The 25585-nt window shown below is 37.5% G+C and overlaps 1 protein-coding gene across 3 annotated transcripts in view; it reads right to left on the bottom strand.

Annotated features, from left to right (window-relative positions):
- Positions 1–25585, bottom strand: part of ZDHHC2 (zinc finger DHHC-type palmitoyltransferase 2) — a 37611-nt gene that overhangs the window by 10242 nt on the left and 1784 nt on the right. For 2 of the 3 annotated variants that reach the window (XM_064652794.1, XM_064652795.1), the window contains exons 2-8: positions 17611–17637; positions 14577–14671; positions 11530–11650; positions 10523–10592; positions 8919–8951; positions 3823–3943; positions 655–787 (exon numbers count right to left, since the gene is read on the bottom strand). In XM_064652794.1, the coding sequence (XP_064508864.1) occupies positions 655–787; positions 3823–3943; positions 8919–8951; positions 10523–10592; positions 11530–11650; positions 14577–14671; positions 17611–17637 (600 nt within the window). Of the gene's footprint in view, positions 1–654; positions 788–3822; positions 3944–8918; positions 8952–10522; positions 10593–11529; positions 11651–14576; positions 14672–17610; positions 17638–18433; positions 18571–25585 lie in introns of those variants that run through there. The other variant, XM_064652796.1, reaches the window with a different exon arrangement.

The raw sequence follows: 25585 nt of genomic DNA on the forward strand, positions 1-25585 counted from the left end.
TGGTAGAGGAACAGGCCAACTTCTTTCAGGTTTTAAAAATTAATTCATAACACAGAGTCCTTTCTATGTATCTATAATTATGTGGCAGACAGCTCTCACAACTGTGAAACTGCCTTTAGGATCTCCATTGTTCACTTACTACTAAATAGAGAAGCACTGCCTGTTCTTCTTTAACAGGTCATTCTCTGACAGAACTTTGGTTCTGCAGGGGGTAAGGGTGGGCATGAAGTGCTGGAGCCACTGCCCCTACTGAGACACCATATCAGAGGACTCTGACCTTTGGGCTGAGAATGCCAAACGACAACCACATGAACATGCAGTAGTGCATCTAACATTTATTAGAAAATCATCTCAATTTTCTTTTCAGTTTTTTAGTTTATTCAGTTTCTGTTAACAAGCTGTGGATGGAAAGTAGTGAGAGGAAGAGCATAAGTTTGTTAATAACTGAGCCCTTTGGGACAAGAAGGAAAGAGAATTTCCAGGGAGCAGCAGAACTGGGGAGTCAGGACTGGACAGTGCCAGATCTGGGCAATTTTAACCAGGGTCCAAGGAACCTGTGTAGAATTGTCCACTTTTTCCATTACACCCATACATATAATATACATTTATTAATTATTTTTTGCTGTCAAACACAGAAGCATTAAATCTACTTACCTAATGTGGATTTATTCTTGCTGACAAGCCAACAGTGATACCCAAAGAGAGAAGACAAACTGACAGAAAACATAGCTGCAGCAAAGAATAAAAACATGATGTGGAACTTGGCTTGAGTATCAGGAAGGCCATTCTAAGAATAAAAAAAATGATGCCATTAGAACTGGGGAAATAGCTGTTTAATTTGATTATTAATAATCCTCTATTCAGCAAAATCAAATTGAGCACAGAGACAAATGTACCACACAAGAATATGAATAAATGAATTATACACCTCCAGTGTACAGACAGCCATGCAACTAGGTTGGTGACAGCACTTAAGTTAAAGAAACAGGCCCTTTCTTGAGAAACTATAAATACTGAGAGCAAAAATCTGAAATTTGGATCTGAACTTTGAAGTGTTTTTTAGTGAAGCGTAATTTGTCTTTACAAAAATTGTGTTGTTTTATTAGCCTTTTCAAAATACTTATAGCATAAATCAACTTCAAAATAATTAAGAAATGAGTGAAATTTCATGACCTGTGATAAGAGAAAAAAAATGAGGGCTGTGGTTATTAGATCTTTTGTACTTTTGTACATGATATTAGGAGATACTAGATTACAATGTAATGCTTTGGAATCACAGAATGCCTTGGCTTGGAAGGGAAAAGTGCCAGCAAAACCTCGACTCCGGACATGAGGAGAGCAGACTTCAGGCTGCTCAGGAAATTAGTTAGTAAGGTACTCTGGGAAAATGTTTTTGCAGATGTTGGGGTCCATCAGTGCTGGTCACTTTTTAAATACCACCTCCTAAGGGCACAGGAGCAGGCAATTCCCAAATGCTGGAAGTCAAGCAGGCAAGGCAGAAGGCTGGCTTGGCTGAACAGGAATCCTCTCTCAGAGACGAGGCAAAAAAGGAAGGTGTCTGCCCAGTGGAAACAAGGTCAAATGACATGGGAAGAATTCAGAGATGCTGCTTGCCACTGCAGGGAGAAAATGTGTGCGACCAAAGCTCAGCTGGAGTTGAAGCTGCCAGAAATGTGGGTGACAATAAAAAGAGATTTTTCAAATACATTAATGGCAATAGACAGTATAGAAATATCATCAGCCTGTTACAGGATGGGGATGGTCACTTCACAAACAGGGACAGAGACAAGGCAGGGGTGTTTAATACTTTCTTTGCCTCTGTCTTCAACTCAGATGACGCACCAAGGGGGTCTCAGTGCCCTGAGCTGGAGGACCACGACTGTGAGAATGATCAACTCCCAGTTGACCCTGAAACTGTGCGGGATCTGCTGCTCCAGCTGGATCCCTACAAATCTGTGGGGCCTGATGGGATTCATCCCAGAATCCTCAAAGATCTGGCTGATGTCATCACAAAACCTCTCTTGATTTTTTGAGCGGTCTTGGGAATCTGGAGAGGTCCCAGCCAACTGGAAGCTTGGGCAAACCTTGTCCCAATTTTCAAGAAGGGCAAGAAGGAGGATCCTGGAAACTACAGGCCTCTCAGTCTCGCTTCCATGCCTGGTAAAGATTGGAGAAGATTATTCTGGGAGGTATTGAAAAACACCTGAAAGACAACGCAGTCATTGGTCACAGCCAGCACAACTTCATGAGAGGAAAGTCCTGTTTATCAAACATTATTTCCTTCAATGATAAGGTAACCCACCTAGTTGATCAAGGGAAGCCAGTTGATGTCATCTTTCTGGATTTCACTGAAGCTTTTGATACTGTCTCTCACAGGATCCTTCTGGACAAAATGTCCAACACAGCTGGATAAACACATCATGTGGTGGGTGAGCAATTGGCTCACGGGTCGAACACAGAGGGTAACAGTGAATGGGGTAACATCAGACTGGTGACCTGTCACTAGTGGGGTTCCACAGGGCTCCATCTTGGGTCCTGTGCTCTTCAACATCTTCATAAATGACTTGGATGCACGACTGGAAGGGATACTAAGCAAGTTTGCAGATGACACAAAACTGGGAGGAGCTGTTGACTCCTTTGAAGACAGGGAGGCCCTGCAGAGAGACCTGGACAAATTAGAGGGCTGGGCAATCACCAACCATATGAAGCTCAACAAGGTAAAGTGTCAGATTCTGGACATGGGATGGGGCAACCCTGCATGTACATACAGACTGGGGAATGAGATGCTGGAAAGCAGTGCCACAGAAAGGGACCTGGGGGTCCCAGTCGATGGCAAGCTGAATATGAGTCAGCAGTGCCCTGGCAGCCAGGAGGGCCAACCGTGTCCTGGGGGCATCAGGCAAAGCATCACCAGCCAGTCAAGGGAGGGGATTGTCCTGCTCTGCTCTGCACTGGGGTGGCCTCACCTTGAATATTGTGTGCAGTTTTGGGCACCACAATATAAGAAAGATATTAAGCTCTCAGAGAGTGTCCAAAGGAGGGCAACTAAGATGGTGAAGGGCTTTGAGGAGAAGCCATATGAGGAGCAGCTGAGGGCACTTGGTCTGTTCAGCCTGGAGAAGAGGAGACTGAGGGGAGACCTCACTGCAGTTTAGAACTTTCTCGTGAGGGGAAGAGGAGGAGCAGACACGGATCTCTTCTCTGTGGTGAGCAGTGACAGGACCCGAGGGAATGGTCTGAAATTGTGTCAGGGGAGGTTTAGGTTGGATATTAGAAAAAGGTTCTTCACCCAGAGGGTGGCTGGGTACTGGAACAGGCTCCCCAGGGAAGTGGTCACATCACCAAGCCTGACAGAGTTCAAAAAGCATTTGGATGATACTCTCAGGCACATGGTGTGACTCCTGGGGATGGTCCCGTGCAGGGCTAAGGGTTGGACTCGACGATCCTTATAGGTCCATTCAAACTCAGCGTATTCTGTGATTCTGTGATCTAGTTCCAAGCCCCCTGCCATGGATAGGGACAGCTTCCACTAGAGCAGGTCGCTCCAAGCCCTATCTGACCTGGCCTTGAACACTTCCAGAAATGGGGCATCCACAATTTCTCTAGGCAAACTCACCATCCTCACAGTAAAGATTTTCTTCCTAATATCTAATCTTAATCTGCCCTCTTTCAGCTTAAAACCATTACCCCTTGTCCTAACACTATATGCCCTTGTAAGAAAGTCCCTCTCCAGCTTTTTTGTAGGCCCCCTTAGAATCTTATACTTCTGGCACAGCAGTAACTTCATACACTTCAAGACAGTATGTAGATTGGGGTACTTACTGTCCAAAACTTGATAAAGTACTGTAAATCTGTTGCAGCAATGAAAAGGCAATACACTAGCGAGTAAGCCAAGAAGAGAAGAAAAAATTTGTAATTGGAGAATCCTACACAGTTGTTCACCCTGATTAAAAAAAAAGTAGAAGTAAAAATGGAATGTCATGAAAGTTATTTTCTTTTGCTTTCATACAATTTAAATTATTTACACTAAAAAAAGTTAATATCAGCATGTAAACCAAGTTTTGCATCCTATCTCTGCTGCCCCAAGCTACTGAAATGGATTAAGTTTCAATTCTCAAATTAATGTAGTAATTCTAACCCAAAGCAAAATAACACCACCACTAGAAAAAGCCCAAAGAACTTTACCAGGTAACGCTGCTTTCAACAGCTTACTGAAATGAAATTTCCTCTTATGGTATGAAATCTGTTCCCAGCACATCTGATGTAAATGTGATTGCAGTTAGAGCTACTTTTTTAGTTTGCAGGTAAGTATCCATGTTATATTATTAGGCATACTGCATGTGAGCTGGGACAGTAACAAGCCAAGAATTTGAATCTCAACTGAGTTTTGTGAGAATAAAAGCAGTCTCACTTAATCCACATCCTCCTTCATTCATTACACTACATATTAAAACTTCTTAGTATTATTCTCAAACTTGAGACCATTCATAGGCAATTCCTAAAAATATTTAGATTTACATAAAAAATGAGAGAAATACTAGTCTTAAATAGACAGAAAACATTTCATATCAGTGACAACATGACGAAATAAAAGACATTAGAAATATGCAAATACACATCCAAATGTTAAAATAAATCTCATTTTATCATTTTTGCTTATGGGATTTAAGTTCACCTGTCTCCCATTTGCGAAGATTTTATAAACAATAATGAGCAACTAGTATACACTATGATGATGAGCTTACATTTAGTACCATAGCAGCTTCCCAACAGAGACAACATATTAAGTATTATGAATTTCAGAGCTCTATTAAACATGTAATGATATTACATCCACCAAATGAAAAAATATCGGAGTGCTGCCCACAGGCAGTCTATTGGCAAACCACTTCCTCTTTTATTTGGTTGCATTAAGAAGCTAATCGAAGTTATCTTTGCACTAACTTTGACAAAATTCTTCATATAAGTTTAAAAAAATAATTCCATATACCTTAACTAACTGATACTGCTGTCAAAAAGATCGGCTAATTAAGAGAAGATTACACTCACAAGAGCACTTGCATATTGAAAAAAAATTCTAAAAAAAATGTGTGGCAAGTCTCAACTTCAGCTTCTAGAAGTGCAGGACACGTTATTGTAACTGATCTCTTCTCTAGGGAGACAGGGATGCTAATGGCAGAATACATGGTAATGAGATAAAGGTAAAATCTTAAAACACCAAATAAATTTACACTGTACACTACTGTTATTCATTCTCAGAGTGGATAGGGAGTTTGTTCTAAGTTTTGTTTTGACAAAACGTGCCACGTTGGCTAAACATTACATTTAGCATTATCATTTAAACATGCAGCAATAGCTAAGTATTAACTACAATTAAGGACTCAAACCACGTTGTTCTAATAAAAAAAAAAAGGAAGATATATTTCTAAGCTCATCATGCAGTGAAGTGGGTTTTTTTCCATTAAATACGGCCATATTGATCAACATAACGGGTCTACTCTGGCCTCCAATCGGGAGGCCTGGAGACACAGCATCTATAACGCTGCTGTTTCCTTTGAGAAAGCAACGCAGGATCACTCTCGAGGAGAAAAGACAATGCAGAAAGAATCGTGCCTTGCAGAATATACCACCTAAGGAGTCTTTCTGCTGTGCCTTTTGCAATCGGACATGTCTATCTCGTATTGGCCTCATTAGCCACCAGTGTGCTTGTAACAAATGTGGATAGAGCCTTTCCCAAATCTTCGTTCGCGAAGCCTAGCCATGAAAAACACCAAAGTAGGTAATTCCATGATAAACTGCAACCAATTCAAATTCAAGGTTTCTGTGATAACCCTATTTTCCTTTCATGATATTTATTTTAGGACTGTTTTTCCTTTGAGGCATTGTTTGGTGTGAGAGAAGAAACATCAAGTGAAATTTTATTCCCCAAAGATGAAGTTTCTTGAATCAAAGACAGATTTCTTTATCGCTGTTCTTTTGCACTATGGCATGCAGTACACACGTCAAAATAAACTTGTATAAATTTTTATGCTCCCTTCAGTTCTGGCAAAGCCCCAGACCGTGGAGTTCTTACTGGAAGAGAACACTTTATCAGAAGATTGAAGAGAAAGTAAACACCAGGGTTTTGTAATTGTACTGCTTGAGCATGTAGTATCAAATCTTAAACTCCAAGGATTGTGGTTAGATTTGAAGTCTAACATTTCTGAGAAAGATTAAAATTGATAAATATACTGACAAGTGGCTAAATAATGGTATGTTACTGCAGTGAAACATTAACACAGAAGAACAGTACAGAGTAACAATTTGTATTACAGCTAACATTTTAAACACTTCATTTTGAAGTATAAAAAGAAAATACATAATTCCTGTCTCAAGAGTTAGTTTACTGAAAATGCCAGGCAAAGAAATAACTTACAACACACTAAAGGTGATGCAACTCAGTTAACAAGAAGCATCACAGAATGCAGGAGATGCTAATTTCTTTTTGGATTACTCAGGAGATAAAGGAGAAATGTTTCAAATTATTCCTAAGGTGTTCTTAATGGACCTTGTTAACATTAGTGTTATATACAAACAATATTTTTGGTGATGCCTCAAGCCATTGCATTCCCGCCTGCAGCTCCATCTGTCTATAGTGAGTAGCAGTAGCACTAGAAATCACTAATGCATCACTTAAAGCTGTTAGAGTAGTTAGTGGGCAGTTAGCATTAAACATTTCCGTTTATCACAGCACTTCCATTAGCACAAGAATGACAGCCAAAACAAAGCCTCCCTGCCTGAGAGCAGAACACAGGTGACTTGGGGCTAGGACATGACTACCTCTTATTAACTCTGCCTTCCAAATGCTTCATCTTACTCCCTAGGTAATTCTTACCTGTCCTCTCCAGAAATCCTTCTTGTAGCAGAATATTAAGTTAGAGGTAACTCTCATTACTGTTTCCCTGCTCTCCCTAAGCATCAAATGAGTTCTTTCCCCCTTCCTTCCCACACAACTTGCTCCCACCAAAAATTCCCAACATGAAAAGCAAAGCAGGACCTAATAAAGTTCAGAGAGACTAAAATCCATCCATTATACTGACTTACACCCTTACTTTTGTTGGCAAGATAGCCATATATTTTCTAAAGAACTTTTGAACATGGGTCTTTACAGGAAACTACAAAGCTTGATCAGCACTGGTGCAGTATTTCAAAACTTTTTTGTCTCTTTCACATAGTTCTTTTTTTCTGGGTGAGCCAGGAACTGTGAACATCCACTCAAATTAGGAAAAATAACACAAGACAATACTTCTTTTTCTGTGCTTTTCTGTTACTTGGAATACAAAAGGAACAATTCTCCATCAAGAAGCATTATACATCTTTCAATTATCTTCTCCATTTGTATTTTTATTTTTTGCACCCACTGCTTATTAGATTAAAAACAATGAGCAATGTAAATACTCTCTCAAACTGGGTATGTTTATGTTGTTAGATTAAGAAGACTGCAAACAGGTAAAATAAGCAAATGCTACTGAGAGGAAAATGGAGTTTGTTTTCCTAAAGTCTCTGCCCTAGTGAAACAACACTTCACTCCCCTTTTACAAAAAATTTAAGTGCTGTTTATGATTTACTATTTGATACAATGGATTTTTATTATGAAATTGAAGTTTACATGAAGGACATTTTCATTTAAATGTCTTAAGATAGAACAACTCAAACAATCTCAAAGAGACCATAAAGCTATAAGAAGTGTTTATAATACTGAAAAATAATAGTCATATTGAGACTTTTCACCAATATTTTGTCAGGAATAGCCTGACACCTGTTTTTCTTATAGCTTTCCCTGTTTTGTTGTGGGGTTTTTTTGTTCTTGTTGTTTTTTTTAAGAAGCACATTACTAACACTGAGCATCATCGCATTTCACATGCTGATATTCCTACAGCAAAAAAATTTGTAGGAAGTAACTCTGCCCTATACAGATAACTATTTCTTTCAATTGAATCTACCATGTAGATTCAAAATAAGGGGAGATTCTTGAAATCAAATTGCATTATGTCAGAGGCTGTAGTCAGGACCACGATAAACAGGAAGAGACCAGCACCTCTTCTTCCCTCAGGACAGAGTCTCCTCTGCCCCAGAATTAGATTTAAGAAAGTGTCAAAACAGCTGCTTAGAACCACCTACCCATCAGTTTGTCCAACACAGGAGATTCTTCTTTTCTGATAGGTTTCATGCAGTGAAGAACTGCCACATACCACTCGATTATCTCAACATGGACCTTACTAAACAATTATTTTAATTATTTCTGTGAGACACCTGCCAAACTGACATAAAATTAATTATGTAACCTGCCTACCCACTAGTCTCAAGGGCTGCTAAGAAAACACAGGAGAACAAAACCACTGTGCAGGCTGACATGGCAACAAAAGAAGGGAGGGCGGGAGGGAAAGGGGAGGAAAAATGAAAGAACACAAAAACCCCATAAAACTAAAAGAACTAACTTGCGTTTCCAGCAAGCCCACTCCAGTTGTCCTGGGAGCTTCAGTAAAGGGAACGAGATACACCCCTGCCCTTTCATTTTTAACCTAGGGTGGCATTTCATTATTCACTGCAACAAAGGCACAGTAATACTCGAACTATAAGGAAAATAGCAATCCTTAAAATAAGTTTTTTCACTGGCCAGAAGTCTACCTCATCTTTACTGTAAAAACATAGTTACCCAGCTCAGAGATCTAAGAAAAATTATACATGAACTTCTTTCCATATGTCACAACTAAGAAAAGAGGACATACAGTAAATAACTCCAATGGTTCTGCAAGACCAGTAACTTCACATAAGCATCTAACTCTAGGAATAGTGAAGCATCACCTTCACAAAAGGCCCAGCAAGAGTGTATTTTATCAAAACAGAAAGTAAGAAAAGCAAGCCAATAGTACACTCACCAAGGGCAGTGATGATCCATTTTCAAAATGCATCTGAATAACCCCAACAGAATTCCAAGCATTGCAAAAGGCAAAAGAAAAAAATAATCAGAAGCACAGTTACATGTCAGATTTAAATTACTCACATACAGATTAAAAATTACCCATATTTATTGTTGTGTACCTAATCTATTTAACAAATATGTGCATTTAAATTCACATAAAACTGTCTACCTGCAAGTGAAGTGCAGATTACCTAAACTCAAAACACCTGATCTGTCACGAGCTTAGTGATTTAAGAAAACGCAATCTAGAGCTTCAACTTCAGGATTTGGTTCTCATTCTGTAGAGGCTTTTCAACTATTCTTTATTCTCTGACAGAGCCTTAGAAACGGGGCTAATTCAATTATTACTAAGTCATTACTAATTACTTAGTCATACAACTAAATATATTTCCAAGAATTATGGTTTGCTTTTATAGAAATATACACATATGCACTTGAGGTTTTTAAGAACTTACCTTGCATGAAAAATACCAAACAGTTTTCCAATTAATCACTCTTCATTAACAAAATGTGCACATGAAAATCAGATATAATTGAAGTAAGCAAATTTTGACAAGGTAAGGACAAAATAGAAGTATTCTGCAAAATATATTAACTAATGGCATTCTGCAAATTTCATTCACATTTTATATGATAACACAAGTCACTCTTTTTCTCTGGTAAAAAGATACATGACTATTTTCCTATCTTACATTTCAACCACCATTTCATACAACACAACCAAGATCCCCTTTCTGCCTCAATTCTGTTATTCTTTCAGTGCCTCTGCTGCTCTGCTGGACAAAATGGAATGTCTTCTCCACCTCACAATCATGTTGGAAGGTTTGATGCTGTATCAGCTGAAGAGTAACTGGAACAGCCGTAAAGCTAAGAATAAATCATCCTTTGAGGAAGTGTCTTCTCTCAAAGATAGAAATTTAAAGCACTGGGGGCAAGAGTGAAGAAACACACAGACATCCAAGCTTGCTAGAGAAAGGTCAGAGAGAACAAAAGCCAAAAGAAAGATTAAATTAGAAAGCAATCAGACTTCTGGGGACTACGGATGTGAACTTCTTTTTGTGGCAGACAAACAAAATCTTTATTTTATTTCCCAGTTAGAAATGGGAGAATGCTTGGCTGCTTCTTTCTTTAAACAAAAGTAACCTGCAAGTTATCCAGTGAAAAACAGGATATTAAGTTTATTACCTCAGATGAGATGTGACATCATGATTAGATTGAGATGGGTAGTGATGTTTATTCAGATTCTAACAAAAGAAGCAAATTTTTGTTTATCAGCTATTTTTGGTTACATTCTTAAAGAAAATTCATTATTATGTAAAGAATGTAGAAGACCACATAATCAATGCTGGCATCAAGGAAGCCATCAAATGAACTAGACTAAGTTACAGATTTCCCTAGAAATAAGTAAATGAAAACTAAATCTGAAAAAAAATCTAAGGGAAAAAAGCTTACCTGCCAAAATATTAAACCTGAAAAATCTACTCATAAAAAATAAAAGCTGCTGTGTTAAGGAAAAAATGGATTAATTCAGAAAACCACTTATTTAAAATATTTTCTTACTTGTCGCATACAGAACAGTGATGACAACGATCTGGTTTTACAAGATGGCATCTGTCACAGTATCTGATTGCTAAAGAAAAAACGTTCCAAGATTAGATGTCAATGTACAGTTACACATTTTGATACCTGAAGTCTGTGCAAAAATAAATACTAGCAGCTCAGCCCAGAAGAACCCCCCAGGAAAGCATTTCAACATGTTCAGAAAGAGTTGCAAATACCAAAGCATTCTTTAACTACTTGCAATGCTGAATCTATCAAAGTGAACCCAAAAAGCTCAATTTTTGCAATCTCTGCTAATCATGCTAATCATGGTTTTTTTCTTCCAAACCCCTCAGCTTTGCAAAACAACCAACGAACCAACAAAAGCCACAAAAACCTACCAGACTGGAAAAACTTTAAAGATCATTCAACAATATAGCTATTTTAAGCTATTGTTCTAACAGCTTTAATTTACTATATGAGATTATCTCTTGGATTTGCTTAGCTAGCCAGCATTCACAAACTGACAATATCGGTAGGGTTAGATTAACTCTTAGTTTGGAAGAACCTTTGTTCTTGCTACCGAACAACCAACAAGTAAAACAGTACCAATTTCTTACTGTGATCTATCTATCTATATATAACATGCAGATAGTGATTCTTTTTTTATAACTATTTTTTTAACCTATGAAAAAACAAATCTGTGCAGCTAATGACTGCTACAGCCTCTTCTGCAGCTTGTTAGTTTTACAAGCTACTTGCTAAAATCAATTGAAAACATCTAAAAAGTGTCAATCCACTTTAAAATCCTAAACTGTATGCCACAATTTACTTTCCAACAGTCTTTACGCTGAATAAATGTAGCTGCATAAAGTTACATTAAAGTTAAGTTCCTGGACCATTTTGTTATTTTATGAAGTATGAAAAGCACTTTTTCCCTTCGATCCAAACTCTTAAATTTTTTTTTAATTAGTTTAGGTAGCACATCAAGACATCTGTCTTTGGTGGCCTCCGGAACACTTATTTACCTCCAGACATTGTCCGTGTATAGATAGGAAGATCCTTGGCTGCCCGTCTTAAGACTTCTTGCTGGGATTCACCTCTAGGCTCTCTCTCTAGGGATTCCTTGTCTGAATATGATAGATGAAACTGGAATAATTTTTAAAATCGAAGAAATGTTAGCAAATTCCAAGTTAAATAAGTAACTGTAGATGTGTAATGAGAAATAAATATCCATTATATGAAGATGGATTAGCAGCAAGTACAAGGAATTACAGCAAATAACCCAGTGTTCCCAAGACAACTAATTCAGTTTATGGCAAAAGTAAAAATACTTCTGATTTGGTATCAATGTAGAGATGAATGCTTCCAAAAGTATTAAGCAATTCTCTTCAAGAGGAAGATCAAGAGCTTATCATTCCCCTGAAAGGTCAGCTAATTTACTTCTGTAATACCAAATATTAGCTAGTGAATATAAGCTAGGGATGTCACTATTTAACTGAAAGAAAGTACACTACTAATAACAGCTAAAAAGATAGCTTTATTTCTCTTCTGTCTGGCATTTTTCCTTTTATTCTTTGTCACTAGAGAGTTGCTGTTCTAGTCATGCAGGTGTTAGGATGTGTTTTTACTACAGAGACTGGCTGAGAGAAGGAAGAGACGGGTGTCCTATATGACAGAATAACCACATCTTGAACATCTTCCTGAATAAAATGACAACTTCTGTCACTGCTCAAAATGGCAATAACAAATATGGCTCTAGCGAGTGCTGAAAGGGTAAAAATTTCTGAAAGACATGCTCAGTATACATGAAGTAGTACAAATTCCTTATACTCTAAAGTCCTTTGCAACACAGCACCATAGCCTTGTCACTGTAGCTTCTAGAAATGGGCAGATGCCAAAAACTTTGATATCTACATCTCTGATATTCTCCAGAAAGAGGATACAAAATCATCTCTGAAAAGAAGTCCACATTTGGCAGGAAGAGTGGCTGTCTCTAACCTGTGCTAGAAACAGAAGCCCACTCCATAGCATTTTATGTTTACAGGAAGGCTAGTTGCTACAATGTTGATTTTTTTCCTAAAAGGAAGTGAGGCAGTAAGTAAAACTAAGGAAGCAGACAGAAACATACAGTTAGGAACCTACTCTCACCACCATAAAGAAGGCACCACTCCACCCTTCCTTGCAAAGCTCACAGTCTTCCAGCTGAAGCTGGAGATTCACGGTTTAGCCTGAGTTTCTCAAGTCACCATTCATTTTTTTCCCTTCCAAGAACACACTCTTACCAAAATCTGATTTAATTTATATTAATGATACATACAATTTCTCACTGCAGAAACTTGGTTCAGAATACTTTTTTTTTAAATGCTGGTTCGATGTAAACAGAGCTACTACTCCATCATTTTGTATTGGTCCTCAGAGTAGTCCTAAGTTTACAAACACTCCTTCCTGGGAAACCATCTTCTCTCCCACCCTCATTCAGTACTTGCATATAGCTAGTATGCACAGGTACAGAATGGCACACACTACAGCAAAGTCCCTCAAAGGCTACTTTCTGTATGTGTTAAAGTTTGAAATAAGCTTAAAAGAAAGTTGTGCAGTTTGCACCAGCTACACTATTCATGAAAACAAAATGCTGAACTGTTTTTCAGTATTCAAATGAGTTTTTGCTAGATAAGTCAGTTCAGTTCATTTGAAAAGATAATCCTTTAGTATTCACAGACTTCATCCTAGAAAATGGAAGTCAAGCAGTAACTTAACATCACAAAATACTCTAATTAAATTTTGAAAATACTGCTCTAGTAGAACAAGAAAAAGACATGGAACAACAAAGATGTCACTTTCTGCCAGCAACATTGTGCAAATTCAAAGAACACAGAAACATCACATATTGCTTTCTATTACCCAACTTCCATACCCCATCTGAAGTTCTTCAGTAGTATTGTATGATGGCTTTGGAATCCTACTGTAATCAGTAGGATTTGTCAAAATGTTTTGGAAGTCTTTCATTGGCATCAGTCCACCGCTTTGAAAACCCTTCTAATTATTGCTACAGTCACCATATACATGCACACATTTGGCTCTGTAATTACCAAATGAAATAGGCTCCTAATTTATTTTGCTCCTCCCTATCCCAAGCTGTAGTAAAGACTGCAGCATGAACTTCAATGAAAACCGCAATTAGTTTGAATTATCTACTTGTTTCCACAACTACGTATCTTAGTGGTGAATGAAAACTATTCAGAAAAGAACCTCTGCACTACAGACAGCAGAAACCACCAGCTATTTATTTTGTGTTGACATAGTACTTAAAGCAGCTAGACTTACGAGTCCATGCTGAAGTAAGTAATGGCTCTGTGGGTATTTCAAACTACAGAACAGCCACAGAATGATTCCTCTTGACCTTGGAAGTTGCATGACACAGCACCTACTGAGGACTAGGGGGTTTCTGAACAAAGAGAGGATGGAAGAGGCCAAAAAGTTGTGTTGGTTGTACTAAGCTGCATGGGAGCATTTCCATCAATAACCTTTTTTCCACGTGGCTGTTGTTTACTAGCTCCCTTTCTGCTTAGCCAGCTGTGGCTTCCCAGCATCAGCTTACCCAATGGGCACTCCCACTACAACCCACAAATTCCTTTATACCAAAATACATGGGGAAGAATCTTTAATTCAGAGGACAGCAGACAGATGCTGGCAGAAAATATAAGTCTTACACACGGGGAAATAAAATTTTGCCCACATAAAAGTCTGATATTCCCATGCAAAAATTTAAGCTAGTAATTCAAATAACTCACATTTTTCAAGTGGACAGGATTTTTTCTTATTAATGTCATAAGTAGCTCATTTTAGAATATCTATTAAAAACTTTAAAATTTAGAGAAGGTGTTTTTTTTTTTGTCTTGGTCACTACATTGATTGCAATCTGACTCACTCCTATTAAGAAGCTGTGTAACTATCATCTGTGTTTTTCTACACAGTGTAAGACTACATGAGATCAGAGACTAAGTTATTCAAATACTACAGAATCAGGCATTTAACTAGGCTATTTCAAAAACAGAAGTTAAGTTTATCTTACTTCTTTTGAAGGATTCATTGGTAGCGTAAAGATTGTTTTCCAATATGACCAGACGAACAGCATGAAAAATATGTGGTAAGCAACCAGGCACACAACTAAAATTAAAAAGGAACAGAATTAATACAAACAGACCAGTGATACTGTAGTACTTACAAACAGTTCTGCAAAAGCTTTGCAACAAAAATACAGCACTGCAACTTTACATTAGACAAATACACACTCTGTGGGGAAAGTCATGATACAGTCTACATAGATTACAAAAGTTTGAGGGGAATGGGCCTATTAAAGCCCCATAATTATTTAGCAAGCACTCTCTCTTTACACATTTGTTAAATCCTAATTAACTGATGCATCTCTGCTGTTTAGCTTTAGAAACCATGCAGGAAGACTGCTAACCATGCAAACACCTCCTCTCCCCCAAACATCCCTGCCAAAGGAAGTATAGTTATCTAAACAATGACAAGAGTGAGGGGAGTCTTGGGGTGGATACACACGATACCTGAGCAGTAACTATAACCAGTTAATTTGTTTTGCTAGATTTTAGGAGGGAGAACAGTTGGGTGGTTTTTAAAAACCTGCAGTTCCTTTAAATTAAAATGTTCATTCACTACTTTTTGTTCTTCACAGCCAGTGATTATTCTTATATTTTTAATAGATGCCAGTGAGCATTTATCATGCTGAATTGTTTTACTAGAATACAGAAGGCAACATTAACTTTTCCTAAGAGCCTGCCATGGATGGATAGGTATTTCTTCTTAAAATCTCTCACTGTACTAAGAAATTCACTACAGTAAATAGCATATCCAAAACTCATATCCCCTAATTAACTTACTCCAAAGACAGGAAAGAGTATTTTTCTATAAATTCATAAGATCATTAAAAAAAACATAAAGGGAAACCTGTGTGTTTTAACTACACAATCTGAAATATTGCTCTTGTATGGTTAACTCATGGGGGTTTTTTTGTATGTAATACTATTCAGTGCTGAATATAACACATGCATGATGGAGTGTATAAATGCAGGAACAATTGCCCAGAATGATCTTATTTTTTTGTAATTTTTCCTCAATAGTAACACTGAATAAATATTTCTGGTGTTGAAGTTTGTTTATTTGAAAAACAGAAACATTGTAAATATTTACTCTTATTCGCTAAGCAGTAAAAATAATAAAAAAGCCCTAAGAAAATCTAAGGAGCAACTCTGTACAGAGCTTTAGGGATGACAGGGGAAAAGAGCCATATGCCAAGCCTTTAAACTGAGAGAAAAATCTCATCAGCATAAGTAAGTGATAGAACTGGACTCCACACAAAGAACAGTACACTAAAAGACCAACTTGCTATCGCACAAGCTTCTGGACAGGAACAGTCCACATTTTTATCAGAACATTTCTATCAACTATAAAAAACCCCTGATTTACTCAAACAAAATCAGTATTTTTTTAAACAACAGTATATTCAAGGCATACAGTGAGAGCAAGGTAGGGCAAGTTAACTCAGTTCTGTACACAATGCATTTACTAATCTGCATCAGTATTCTATTGTTGTGAGAAAAACAACAACTGTGATTGATAAGAAAATTGTTTATACATGAAAGGAAAAAAAGAAAAGACTACTGAAGGAAGATGAAAGTTTAGCCTAAGGACATTATCCCAGGATTCCCCTTTAAAGACTGCACAAGACTCGAGCTCATCTTGTTTGATCTTGAACCTCAGTTCTCCAACCTGGCCAAGGTCCCGACTGGTCACTCCTCCCAGGTTATCTACCCACCAGTTTCTCTGCACTGCAGTGGAGACCCTGGGCTACCCACAGCTCCACTGGGTCTGTTGAGAGTCCAACATAAAACCTAATTTCCCTTGAGACAGTGAAAGAAGAGCTCTCTGCATCTCCCTAGCAGAAATCCTTCTATTTCACAGTTTTTCTGAACCACTCTCCCAAAAAACCCCAACCCAACTGGTGTATCCCTTGCATGAAGGCAATCCATCTACAAATAGCTAGGATAGCTAGAGTTGTCTGGAGATCTGAGGCAACCTGTAGTAGGGCTGAGCCCCATTTGCCCAGTTTTCACCCCGGAAAAAACTTAGGGTAGAAGTATAAGCCAGGGTAAATTTCTCTTGACTGGCTGAACCTGACCAAGGCTTTGAGCGAGAATTTAATGTTCTCCAATGGATTTTGCTGATAATTCTAATGTGTTTTGTGAGCAATGCATAACAACACACTTGTGTCCCCTGTCACACAGTATGGAGCAGCAAGAAACTGGAATTACTTCAACGCAGGTGCTGAAATTTGCAGATACGCTTATGCACTCATATGGGTGGAAAGATCACTGAACTGAAGAAAGTTTTTCAAGTAAATGTTTCTTAATTGATAAACACTTTCTCTAAGTGAGGGAGTTGCCAATGGCTTGATAAAATACGCTGGAATTACACAAACATAAAAAGCATAAAGTTTATCTCCTAACTCTTAACCCCTTCCTCCAAAAGCTCTTCAGCCCCACACTTTACATTTCCATGCTGTGCCACAGTAGTAAAATAGCATCTGAAAAAGTAATCTAAACATGTTACAGCCTCAGGGTAGGAACTGTAGGAACTGCTAATAAGGCAGTTTTATTATATTCTGAAAAGGCTACATATCCAAAGGATTTTGTTTCTTTAAAGACACTGGCTAAAAAGAAACTACAGTAAAAATTTACCTCCCATTTAAATAGGTTGCATCTGCACCAACACCCTGTTCATAGCTAGAAGTCCTGCTTTTACAAGAGCTTTCTGTGCTATGAACACTTTTTTTTAAATAACAGAATATAAGGATTATTTTAGTTGGCACATCAGAAAGCCAGTAGGAACAGCAAAAATTTTTTCTTATCTTTATTTGTAATGGCTAAAGCAATATTCAGGAATAGCAGGATAATAAAAGGAGCTGAGGAACACAAAAACTATACTTATTTAAAACTAGTTGGATTCGTATCTTAATTCTACTAGTAAACTACTATTCTACCCATATATGAATTCCACTTATAAACAGATAATAAAAATCTTACCTTTTTCTCCAATATTTGTCATTGTCACTGAAAAAAGATAAAAAAGGAAACAGTAAAAATTATGTTTAAATAGCAAATGATGTAACTGAATATTTAAACTTTTTTTTTCAATCAAAGAGGGAAGTGTAATCATCAAACAATACATGTTTAATATCAGACACTATCAAGATTTTATGCTGTGTACATTCATTATGTGAATAGGTACAGAATACCAACTGCTTATAGTGGTTTATTGGCTCCTATTCCCAGGCTCATTTCTTGAGAACTAGTACCTCCATCTATCTGAAGCCACCCAAATTTAATCCAAGAAAAGCCACCCCTGCAGACCAGTTATTTCTTTAACTATGGTTGTATGGGTTTCACTGTTTATTTATATTCTATTCTTGAACCAGAGGTATCAGACTCCAGAACTGGTTTTGACAGCAATACTTGGTGATACCTTAGATCTTCAAAGCATAAAAATTTAAAGTACACAAAAGTTGCATTTAGTTTAAGAATTTGACTCTGGATTACAAGATTTAGGGATAGTAAAAGAGTGAGAAAGATGCAAGTATGTCAGGCATGGAGTGGAGTACACAGGTATCACACATCAGTCACTGCATTTCCCACTCTTGATCACATTATTTAAAAAACGTAGCCATCCTGCAACAGGTATCTCAGTAAGATCAAAAACTCCCAAATGATCAAAACCTCTTTCCACTCAAACCACTCCACCATGCATTTATCCATCCTAGTTAAGCAGTCTAAAAACTAAAACTAAACAGAGGCTGCATAGCCAGGGCTTGTCAGCCTGGAGAAGGGTTTTGGGAGGGCCTAACAGTACCTCCAGGAAGGCATCGAGGAGGTGGAGCTGGGCTCCTCATACTGGTGCAGTGCGGGAGAACAAAAGCCAGTAGGTGTTAAGTTGAAATGAAAGGATCACATGTGATACAAGGAAAAACTTCTCCACCATGAGAACAACCCATCAGTGCAGAAAGCTGCCCAGATATGTTGTACAGCCTCAATCACTGAAGTTTTTCAAGACTCAAACTGATAAAACTCCGAACAACCTGCAATGACCTCACATCTAACCCTGCTTTGATTAGCAGGTTGGACTAGATAAGCTTAGGTCCTCTCAAACAAGAATTATTCTACAACTTTGTAATTATAAAATAGGTCTATTAAAATGGAGATATGGCTATAGCTCTGCCAAAACAAGCATCTACTTTTACCTGAGGGAAAACAGTAAGCAACCATGTTTATAAAGTTCTTCACAAAAATCAGAAAGACACCATCAAAGTCACATAAGCCACTATAAACTGTATTCTGCTCTCAGTTTTCTGAAATATTTAGAACTTGATAAGCTAAATATGCATCTAGACAACTGCTAGAGAGAAGCTGAGGGAACACGTATACACATTTAACTCTGAGGAAAAGAGAAGGTCCACTACAATAATACACAAGAACTGTGAAATTGCAAATAAACAGTAATCCACCAGAGGACTGTTTACAAAACAAAAGACATCCTTAGAGCTGATGTGTAATTTAAAAGTGCTGAAGCTCTCAGATGAGGACAAATTAGCCACTACTCAAATTCTGATTTTCTTTCTCCACTTGGCATGGTCAGCAAAGTATGCACAAACTTTGACAGTCTTCTTGGAATAACTACTCTCTGTTAATTAAAAAGCCCTTGCCAAGTATATATTGCAGAATCACCAGTTTCAAAATAAAATCTATTTAACCAACCTTCACAATGATATGTGGCATTTTTCTCTCCTTACAAGGGAATGACCAAGAATATTGTGAAAGCAGTTGTAATCTTTTTTCCACCCCTTATCTTTGGATAAAATGTATTTATCAATGTCTTTGAGGCATCTAAATTTTTCACATGCCTGTAGGTAAAGGGCAGATACAAGTAATAAATCCAAATTTCATAATCTCTACTGGACAGCAAACCTACAGCTTTTCAAAATTTCTGTCCACCTCCGGAAGGAAATGCATACTTCAGAGTCTGCATCTGCTCAGAGGACTGTCTTTTCAGCTTTTGTGGTATCTAGCTTGGAAGCCAAATGTTCCTGACAGTCAGGACCACGAAGGCTAAAACACAAGTGCCCAGAGATGTCCAGCTAATCTCAGCAGGGTGAGAACATGGGTTTTTTCGATAAATCTTGTCATTTTAATCTCTTTTACCACCTGAGTATAAGTCAAGAGCTATTTCATACACTCCTGACTTGCAACTACTTTAAGAGACCAAAGCAGAAGAGGTAAGGCTGAAAAGAGATGCCAGTACCTTCAGTCTTGCTATCTTTTTTCTCTACACATACTGCAACTGGTGTGTACAAGGAGACTGGCTGCACTGCCCAACAAGCATTCTCGCAGACGATGACAGAGAGGAACATGCAAGATATCCAGTAACCTGTATGAGGTGAAGTACTATTCCTTCTGCTTATGCCTTTCAATCACCTTTGACGAAAGTTCCCCGAAGGAGCTGGGAAAGGAATGGACAAGCATCTGCAATACCACAGCACCAGAGAGGAAATGAAACGGGGACTTTTTTTGTTTGGTTTGGCTTTTGGGTTGTTTGGTTTTGGGGTTTGTTGGTTGGTTGTTTTGCACAAATGTGACAGAATTGACTAGCAGGAAGAAAAAAAAAAAATCGCTCTTAGAAATCAAACTCTCTCAAATTTCTCTAAAAAATAAATTTTCTCTATTTGTTGAATGAAGGTGATACAAAGAGTTCTTGAGGTAACCACAAGATGTCTATAATTCTAAAATCACACTATATAAGTGCATGGAAAATAATTTTCTGACATGAAAAATGCCACTCTAATTTTGGTTTGATCAAAGAAATGGTTGTTATTTTCCCCATCCTCTAAACAGCACACATGATGTATTTATTTAAACCAAATTTTTTACTTTTCATTAGATTCAGTGATACAGCTTTACTATATTATTCAGCAGTATTTGATCATATAGTCTTCCCTGAATCATTTATATCAGTATTTCCGGCAGTTTTCTCATTTCTGTTCCAAGGGGTTACATTCATTGTCGTAGTGCACAGAAAAGTAGGTCAGACTGTGCAAACCATCATTAATAAATATCAGCTGAAATGCTGCAAATGCACTTACTGGTAGTCAAACAGCACAGAAATAATATGGGTAAAAAGCATTTATGTCTACGATGACTAAAATAAACACTAAGGACATGGCAATCCCAACTGCTAAGCAATTTCTAGAAGAAAACAGGGTAAAACCCTTTGGGACCAAAATGGAATGATACTCCTGTATATTCAGAGATGGAAATAATTATAAAACTGTGACTTGTCTTCAAGAGATCATTAAAAAGTTACAGCTTTGTTCGTCTGAGATACTGCAGGGGCCAATTTCATTAAGAATCATCCTTCCCCTGCTAAAGCTAAGGATGCCATTTACTGTTCAGGACTAGCAGACTATCACATCATTAGAGCCTCTCTGGATAATTACGCAGCTTGCAGATGGTGCTCATCAGAATTAGGGACCAGGCTGGGACAGACACAGGACTTCAGCCAACATAGATGCCAATTTCCTGAGCCAGAAACATCGTGCCCTGCTTGTCCTGAGCCACAAGCAGCCAGAAACAGGAACAGTATATTCTGTAGTCAATGCTGCTAAACAGCCTGCGCTTGCGAAAAAACAACTGCAAAGAAAACAAAGCTGTGTTACAAATGATCGGAAAAAGTCCAGGATGGTTTCCATCACCAAATTAGTTTGCTAAGAAGAGAAGTCATACTGCTAGCACCTTGCACTGCATCAGACCTTAATTAAGTGACAGAAATGGATTCTCCATTTCTTGAACTACTGTTCATTTTATCTAGGAATGTTTATTCTCACTCACTTGTGGAAAAATTAAGTAGACATCCATCTCCATACAGCTAGAGACATGGTAAGACACACTGCTACCGAAAAACCCAAAAGAGTTTGGAAGATAAAATTAATGTAAAAAATTTGCATTGGTTTTGCAACATTAAATTTTGCTTGACTTCTAAACCCAAAATCAAAGTTCCTGAGCTGTAAATGTAATGGTTAGATTTTAAAAAAAAAAAAAAAGGGAGAGAAAGCAATTAATTTTTTTAAGCTTTGATAAAAGTGGATATAAAATCATACTTTCATATTTTATGTACATGTTTAAAATATTTAAAACTTTGGAGTGGGAAAATAACACACACCTGATTCAGAGACTCTGCAGCCACATCTATAAATAGGTTCTTCTCTCAAACTTTTCTGAATTATAACATTTTGGATCTGATTCACAAAACTAAGTATATATTTTATCTTTATAGCATGTTTGAAGCTGGAAAACACTAATCTATAGATGCAGCTTAACTCAGCTCTGTGCACACATAAAAGTGTTTTATAGTTGTGACAAGTGTTCTGTCATTGCCTGCAACAGTCCTTTAGAAAAAATATAACTGCTTGCAATAAAAACCTACCTCTCTGCTAGACAGAGTAGTGATTTGCACTGATTCAGAGTGACAACATGCCACCAGCGCTTTGCTTCAGAACAAAAGTAACAAGTATTTCTGGGATATTTAAGGTTGGTATAAATAGCTATTAATACTTCATCAATAACCCTTATATTTGGATTTGATGGCATTTGTGAACGTTTCAGTAAACTCATTTTAACCCTGTGCCCATCAAACTGCATCACCATCTGCCACCCAGCAGCAAGCAGCTATTTGAACAGAACATTACTACAAATTGACTTAATCTTCTTTACAAATTTCCCATTTATGTTCCAAGTCACAAGGACTAACTGAAGAGTGAAGACTATTTCTAGCAATGTTGCAGAGTCAGATCCTTTTCAGCAAAAACAAAGTACCCCCTGACAAGAGCATCTATTAAAGTATGTATCAAGCAGTGTTAAATCTTTAATTGAAAACAATCTTATCTAATAATTATATCTTCACCATAGACCTTACGTTTTCAACTTCAGGCCGTGGTTTAAATTTCAAGGCACAAAACCTATAGGTAATACACCGGGCACTACACGGAGAAATAATCAGCCATGCTTAACATAGATTTCAATTCCACTTCAGAAGTGGTCAATGGCAGCTGCATGGGAGCACTGCTGGATGTACTTCAGAAGCCAATTTTACTTCAGCTGCCAGTTTCGAAACTTTTCTCAAAGTACCCAGGGATCACCAAAGAGGGAAAAAAAAGCGGTATTTGCAAAATATGGAATAAAAATGCAAACTTTCCTTGAACAAAGTCCTTTTCTACCTTAGCAGCCAATGTAAAGATAGGGTATTTAACTGGTATTTGACAACAGCCAACTGCAATGTTACAATGTACTTGTATTTCTATAGCCAAAGGTAAGATGTAGATGGTTACAAGACAAAAGCTGCAAGTACCATAAATCCTTTAATTCATCTGAAGAACATACTCAGCAAAGAGCTCAAATCCAGCAGACCAAATTGTGGGTCTGACTTTACCCTCACCTTTTTTTTTTACCTCTTATCAGCTTCTATCTCCATATTTTCTGCCACTTCTTATTCCCTGATGACCCTATGCCAAGCCCACAGGGCACATATTAATCCTGCCTCTAAACTGTGATGAATTAAGCAGCTTTTTATCCTGTTATAATTCCATTCCACTGATGGTACACTGATGGTCAAAAACCTCAAATCAGCACTAATCAATCTGATCCTCCAGCAAAACTTTTTCATGATCATTAACATCTTCAGCATCTGGATGTCATTCCACATTTTCTGTTCCATTCTGAAGGTAGCTGTGGACAGATACAAGCTACATACTCTACTCCAAAAACAAAGATGTGGCTTATGAGCTCTCCTGACAGTACGGTGAATGTCTTGTTGTATCCCCTCTTCAGCTGTGCTGAAGTCACTCTTTTCCAAATCAGGCAAATCATTCACCAGGTGGCAATACTTCCTCCCTTTCCCTTCAGTGAAGTTGTAAGGAAATGCTTAGTGCTCATTTCTTCCACAGCAAATCAGTTTTCCTTCTTTAAAATTACAAATTCAAGCTACATTTTCAGACAGATTCCCTGAGCAAGAGCATAATCCTTAGAATTAAAAATCAGTGACATGTAAAACATATACATATACATCCATATTCTATTTATAGGATAACCCTTTCATGAGCTCAGTTTATATTTTCACTAAAAACATCTGTCACAGCACTGTCAAATTTTTACATTTTCCTTCTTTATGTGCACGTCCAAATCACAAACTGGCAGGAAAACAAAACCAAATGCAAACAAAACAAATAAACAAAACAAAACAAAAAAAGCATCTCAGTATCCAAGTTTGTAACAAACATTTCTGACAAACAACTATCAGAAACTGCAAATAACTACTGGTTCTGCCTTACCTAAAGCATGGAGTGGACAACTACTCCAGGTCTCTTATAGTTCTACAAAACTGAGTGAGAGATGCATCTAAGAACGAAGACATAAGAACAATTCTTTTCTTTGCATATGAAACATGCAAAGATTTTAATAAACACTAAATTTTCATATTTGGGTTTTCAGAAACACTGAATCCAATGTGTATTTTCTGAGTATAGACACCTGGATGAGGTGCTGGGGGAAAGAACTCCATTTGAACTTCATGATAGTATTGTTCCATATATATCCTAGGTTGAAATTTCAGTAACTAGTTATCAAAGTTCATTGTACTCTTTGCAGGTTGCCTGTATTTCCTCATCTTTTTTAGAGGAAGAACAACAAGTCTGTATCCCTCAGGTTCTCATAAACACATTCAAATTTTTTTTAAGAGAAGGGATACTTATAGGCCCATTAATTTTAAACACAAAGGAAGGTATCTGAATGAAAAAAACAACTATTATTGCCAGACAGGTTTTGGGAGATGACAATACTGACAAAGTTAAGAGAATGGTACTGGAATAGAGAGAAGCAATTTTTAGTCAGGTGTTTTATGACCAATTAATTTACACATTTAATTCCAGTATTCTATAACAGGAAGAAGAGAAACATTTGCTAGTGTTCAACACCCTTGTCCTTTTCCTTAAAGGTTAAAACAGCATGAGCACTTAACTGAATCCATTAATAAAAGAGACAGATATGGTAATACTACTGTTAAAAACAGTGAATTTCTTTTTCTATTTCTAAAACCTTTTTCAATTCCTAAAATGCTTTTCAATGCTGTAACTATTCAGCTTTAGGGATGAAAGGAATCAGATTAGTAGATTTCTTTTTTAAAAAAAATATAATGTTCCTCCTACAATGCTCAGATTAAAATTGCAGAAAAACTCCTCATTCAAAATACTACATTTGAAACACTACTAAAAGCTCAAAATAGCTCATTAGTAAAAGCTCAAATAAACCACTTAAAACAGAGCAAAGTCCTTGCTAAGTCCTACTGCACAATGGTTAACACTGTTTTCTGTATGTTGTCATTAGCATCAATGACAGTAAGCTGCAGGGAAAAAAAGCAGCTATACACGTCCTCTTTAGCATTCAGTGCTGCAGGAATAAAAGACGCACTGAGCAGACAGGCTGGCTTCAAAGCACTGAAATGCTTACAGTCTATTCCTGCCGTTGGCTTTCGTTCCCAGAGTTGTTAGTTATTCCTTCTGTTGTTTACACTAAATATTCATTAGTAAGACAAGACATAAGTTTATTTTATCTTAATATGCCAAAAATGAGGGAAAGCATCCAGATACAGATAAAAGATGGAATTAGTGGAAGTTGTAGATGACTATTATGCTGAATTCAAAAACTGGTAAGCCAGGCAGAATGGGAAAGGGGTGGTAGCGGGGGAAACTGAAAAAAAAAGAAAAAAAAAATCACCCTTATCCATAGAAACGAATTCAGTAAAAGACGTTTTAGTAGAGGCCCAGGATTCTCTCTTCCTCCTCTCCCATCGCAGACTTTATGTTTTGAGGGGTTTTCAAGGCATTAGGGTACCACAGTTTACAGTTTGAAGCAGGTTTCAAGCATGTCATTTCCTTAAGACAAAATCTTATGCGCTTTCAGG

Source organism: Pseudopipra pipra, chromosome 4, assembly GCF_036250125.1.
Source record: "Pseudopipra pipra isolate bDixPip1 chromosome 4, bDixPip1.hap1, whole genome shotgun sequence".
Taxonomy (NCBI): Eukaryota; Metazoa; Chordata; class Aves; order Passeriformes; family Pipridae; genus Pseudopipra; species Pseudopipra pipra.